Here is a 5,668-nt window from a genome sequence, read left to right on the forward strand (position 1 = left end):
AACTTTCAATAAATAAAAAATATACACTTTTAATAAATATTAAAATAAATTAAATTAAATATATATTTTTAAATTTAAAAAATAATATAGGCGGGACTAAAATGGGTTTCAGTTAATCTTTTACAATTACGAGTGAATTTGGATAAACTTTTAGACTCATATTTCAGACCAGACCGAATTTAAATATACATAAATTATGTTAATATCATACTTGACCTGAATCTAACCCCACCCGACCTAACCGATTAGCACTAATTTAACTTGAATCTAGCCCCGCCGACATAACCCATTAGCACTAAAGGCCAGTTCTTCATTGCTTTTGAAAAGTGCTTTTGAAAAGTGCTGTGGAAAAGTGATTTTGAGAAGTGCTTTTGAAAAGTTTGGTTTAAAATTTGAGTGTTTAGCATTGCTGTCAAAAACTGCTTTTGAGAAATAAAATGTCCATTTTAGACATGTTATTATCAAGTAACAAATATGTATTTAAATAATATTTAAATTAGTTAATATTATTATATTTTAGTAATAATATAAAAAAATATTATAACTTGTTGTTAATATTTTAATATATAAAATATAAATTGTAAATATTTTTAATTAATAAATATTAATTATTTATAAAATTTAATTGGAATATATAAACTATATTTTAAATATTTAAATATAACCATTAAATATTTGTAATTAATATTTTAAAAAATATTTTTTTATTTTTAATTAATGATTTTAACACAATTGTAATTAAGCACCAAGAAAAAAAAGAAAAATAATATGTTATTGGAGGGGTGAAAAAGTAATTAAGCACCAAAAATGCTTTTCAGAGAGGAAAAGTTAAAATATTTAGCTTCTCATTTTCAACTCCTTTTCAGAAGTGTTTTTGAAAATCTAAAAATTTCGACCAAAAACAATTTATTCTTCATAATTTTTCTTTTAAAAGACTTTTTGGAGTCAAAAATATATATATATATATATTTTTTTTAAGAAAGGAAGAACTGACTCTAATTTAACCTGAATCTAGCCCCAACGACCTAACCCATTAGCACTAATTTGTCTATTAGCAATTATTGTTATCTCATATACGTGTTGCCTCTTGATCCACACTTTGTTTTCACTGTTCCAACTCTATCTCTCTAAGCTCCCAATATGGCCAATTCCCACCAACCGTTTGTTGCACTCATCGTCGGCGTCACCGGCATGGCGGGGTTGAGCCTAGCTGAAGCCTTGAAGAGCCCCAATGCCCTCGGCGGTCCTTGGAAAGTTTATGGCTCTGCTTCACGTCCCATACCAACTTGGTTCCCTTCCTCGCTCCTCGATAAATACATCGCTTTTGATGCCACCGACGCCGGAAACACTGCTGATACGCTCACTCCAATCTCCGGCGAAGTCACCCATGTTTTCTGGGTGGCAATCCAAGTTCGTGAAAGTGAACAAGTAAATGTTACAGTTAACGCAACTATGTTATTCAACGTTCTCGATGTTTTGAAGAGTGGCCCGGGCGGCAACGGAACCGGTTCAAGGCTCAGCCATGTCACGGTTCAGACAGGTACCCAACACTACATGGGTCCGATCCATAATCCAACGGAATCGGGCCAGGGTCTCGAACCCCATGAACCACCGTTTAGGGAGGATTTGCCCCGCTTGCCTTACCCCAACTTTTACTACGCGCTAGAAGATCTTTTGGAGTCATACGCACCATCATTGACCTACTCTGTGCACCGCTCGTCGATCATAATAGGCGCGTCGTCGAGAAGCGTGTACAACGCGCTACTTACATTAGCAGTGTACGCATTGATATGTCGATACGAGGGTTTACCGTTTCGATACCTAGGTAGCCGGTACACATGGGAGCATTTTTGCGACATGTCCGATGCACGCGTGCTCGCCAAGCAGCATATATGGGCCGCAGTGACTCCCAGTGCCAAGAACCAAGCCTTTAATTGCACTAACGGCGATATGTTCACTTGGAAAAGCTTATGGAAAAAATTGTGCGACATATTTGATCTCGAATTTATCCCTTCCGTGGAGTTGGAAAACTTTGATTTTGTTGAGCTGATGAAGGAGAAAAGCAAGGTATGGGATGAAATAGTGGAAATGCATGGATTGTTCAAGACGAAATTGGAGGAAATTACATGTGCAGTAGCTCTTAACAACGTGTTACATTTTGGGTTTCAACATGTTTGTAGTATGAATAAGAGTAGAGATTATGGGTTCTTTGGGTATGCAGATACCCTCGAAAGTATTCCCATGTGGGTTGAGAGATTGAGAGACATGAAGATTATACCTTAATCATGTGGTTCATGTATTCCATAAATATTTTAGAAATAAATCATATGGTTGTTACCTGATCCTTCTTATTGTGATTGGGTTGTGTTCCTCTATTTGATTTGATTTTCAATTTTAAACCAAAGTCAAAGAGAAGCAAATAATATAAATGGGTATGCAAAATCTATCCTTGTGAGGGAAGGTTTTAGGGATGAGATTCTTGGTACTAAAATATATGTATATATTTACATTTAATTAATCTAGCTTTATTTTTTTTGTACTTTTATATTTGTTTAATTTGATTGTTTCATATTTTATCTAATCATTATCAAATCCTTGATTGCATTGGTATTAAGAGATAGAAAAAGAAAAGAAAAAAAAAGCACTCAAGTCCACCTTAATTTGTATCCAATTGAATTTTTGTGATTAATAAAAAAATTTAATTAAACTTTTTCTTTAACAATTTTCGCCTTTAATCACGTTTACCGTTAAAATCAGATAAGGGATCAATAATAGGTTTTTTTTTGACATAATGTTTAGAACTACCCATTTGTCTCTTCCAACTCATATATAGGAAGATAATGCGCTTCAACATACTCAAACTCACGTCCTCCTACGTTGACAATAGTACTCATAATAATTAAGCTAAGACTCGATCGGCAACCATATTTTTAAATATTAAATAATAAATTAACTTTGTCCATGGAAACAAATATTTTAACCTTAAATTGAAGACATTTATTATTATTATTAAAAGATAGTAGTGATCATAGCAATGTATCAAATTTCATCACCATAAAAAAGCATACATCATCAAATTATTTGCTTCAGATCTACGGCACCTGAAACAAAAATCAATCACAAGTTATTGATCATGTATCCAAAATAACTCATTCAAGAAAAGAGAATATGTGCATACATATAAATTATCTATAACTCACAGTGTTATCTCCACCAGAAGTGCAAGCAGGTCTTCTTGGAGGTAACTGAGGGTGTGGTGTTCTCTACAATTATGTAATTTTATATATTACATAATTCAAATAAAATACAATCTTATATATTATATGTTTATTTATGTAGGCGGATTGTTTTCTTTTTTCTTTTGTCTGTGTTAATACATACATATATATATATACACACACAAAATTATTGTATATTCACGATGTGGATGAAAAAAATATAAAAAATATTTGTTGATTTAAGTTTCATTATGCTAAATAAACTTAAATCAATAAAAATAATGAGCGGCTTAAATGGATTTAAATTGGTTGTTTATAAATATGAATTAGTTTTGATAAATTTTGAGAATTATATTTCAAGTCGGGCTGAACCTTTTTTTTTAGTACGAAAGTCGGTCCGAACTTTAACTATATATCATATATATTAATGATATATAGAGCCAGATCTTCGTTAGACTCTCCAAAGTTTTTCAAAATTATAGTTATATTTCAATTTTTTTTTCAAATTTTCATAAAATCTCTAAAATTTTTGAAAATTTTAATTAGATCTATCAAAATTTGTGAAAGTTCTCACTAAGATCCTTAAATTTTTTTAAAAATTTTAATTAGGTGATGATATATATAATACCTTAAGCTTTGGTCTCAAAGTCTCTATTGCCACTCTTGATATTTTATTAACTCCTGCACCTTGCTATTCAAACAAGAAGAGGAAAACAATATCAGAGCAAAAACAGTATAAAATTATAATGTTGCAATTTGAACATGTCTAAAGATTAAGTTATTCGATTGAGTTTTTTCAGTTTGATTCAAGTTACTATTTAATAATAAAAACATATTTGGGTGACTTGTGGACGTAAAGCATAATAATAAATAAAAATATAATGTTATAATGTCCACACACAGAGTATGGGGACCTAAAGTGTACGCTAGACACGAGACATGTCTTACAAATCAAATTTAATAGAGTCGTCACTAATCAAATTGAACTAGGTTGGCTAGACATGCATCTATCATCTAAAGTTCTAGGAATAATCCTAAGAAAAATCCTAAAAACTAAGACTTGGTCTCGTCACCAAATTCCAGGCAGCGGCAGAGTCAAGTTGTTAATCTTTGGGGGAAGCAAAATTAGACTTGCTATGTAACAATAGATTTAAACATATAAACAATCGATTCAAAAGAAGTAGTATTCTAACTTGACTATCGATTTAAACATATAATTGAAATAATAGTTTTCAATTCGAAACATAATATTTTAAGTACTAATTAAATCATTCAAAAGTCATAAAAATGAAATTGATATAGCTAGATATAGTAAATCAACTACTAATAACAAGCTTGTAAATACATAGTTTATCGAGTTGACAACTTAAGTTTCCTGATCCAAAATTCACATAACTTTCGATTTGGTTAACCATTTTTTACTTCGTTTTTACCAGAATACTCACTGTTTCACAAGTGTTATCATTTATAGCACATTACAGAATGACTCTTACTGAATTAAAGGATTTGAAAGCTCAATTGCAAGAACTACCGGACATAATTTTTACTCGACCTAGTTCTTCACCTTGGGGTGCGCCAGTTTTGTTTGTGAAAAAGAAAGATGGGTCGTTGAGATTATGCATTGATTGCCGGCAGCTCAACAAAGTCACTATTAAGAATAAATATCAATTGCCTCGTATTGATGACTTGTTCTATCATTTGAAAGGTGCTACTGTGTTTTCAAAGATTGATCTTCTTTTCGGTTACTATCAACTACGGGTGAAAGATTCAGATGTGCCAAAGACAGCCTTCAGAACCAGGTACGAGCACTATGAGTTTCTTGTGATGTTGTTTGGCTTTACCAATACACCTACGGTATTTATGGATTTGATGAACATAATTTTCGAACCGTATTTGGATAGATTTGTGGTGGTATTTATTGATGACATTCTGGTATACTCCCGAGATGAAAATGAACATGCTGATCATTTGAGATTTGTTTTGCAAACACTGTGTGAGAAACAATTATATGACAAATTTAATAAATGTGAATTTTGGCTTCGGGAAGTTGGTTTTCTTGGGCATATAGTATTTGCTGAAGGCATCAGAGTGGATCCGAATAAAATTTCAGCAATTGTTAGTTGGAAACAATCAAAAAATATATCTGAAGTTAGAAGTTTTCTGGGATTAGCTGGTTACTATCGGAGATTTGTAAAAGAATTTTCGATGATAGCTTCCCCAATGACACGGTTGTTACAGAAAGATGTAAAGTTTGAATGGTCTGATAAATGTCAGCAGAGTTTTGACAGATTGAAAGCTTTATTGACTGAAGCACCAGTTCTAGTTCAGCCTGAATTGGGTAAAGAATTTGTAATTTACAGCGATGCATCATTGAATGGTTTGGGTTGTGTTTTGATGCAAGAAGGTAAAGTAATAGCCTATGCTTCTAGACAGCTTAAACCACATAAAAA

General features: G+C 32.1%; 1 protein-coding gene and 1 long non-coding RNA gene across 2 annotated transcripts; one reads left to right on the plus strand and one right to left on the minus strand.

The window, feature by feature from the left end:
- Nucleotides 1-830: 830 nt before the first annotated feature.
- Nucleotides 831-2,342, plus strand: LOC107892104 (3-oxo-Delta(4,5)-steroid 5-beta-reductase). Its single transcript, XM_016817098.2, has one exon. It carries the CDS (start codon nt 1,141-1,143, stop codon nt 2,281-2,283), a length of 1,143 nt encoding a protein of 380 aa, XP_016672587.1. The 5' UTR covers nt 831-1,140; the 3' UTR covers nt 2,284-2,342.
- A 585-nt stretch (nt 2,343-2,927) lies between these two features.
- Nucleotides 2,928-3,911, minus strand: LOC107892997 (uncharacterized). Its single transcript, XR_001682696.2, has 3 exons — nt 3,847-3,911; nt 3,201-3,263; nt 2,928-3,101 (listed from the first exon to the last, which is right to left on the minus strand). It is a non-coding gene; the product is annotated as an uncharacterized lncRNA (long non-coding RNA).
- Nucleotides 3,912-5,668: the final 1,757 nt, after the last annotated feature.

This window comes from Gossypium hirsutum, chromosome D09 (assembly GCF_007990345.1).
Source record: "Gossypium hirsutum isolate 1008001.06 chromosome D09, Gossypium_hirsutum_v2.1, whole genome shotgun sequence".
Classification (NCBI taxonomy): Eukaryota; Viridiplantae; Streptophyta; class Magnoliopsida; order Malvales; family Malvaceae; genus Gossypium; species Gossypium hirsutum.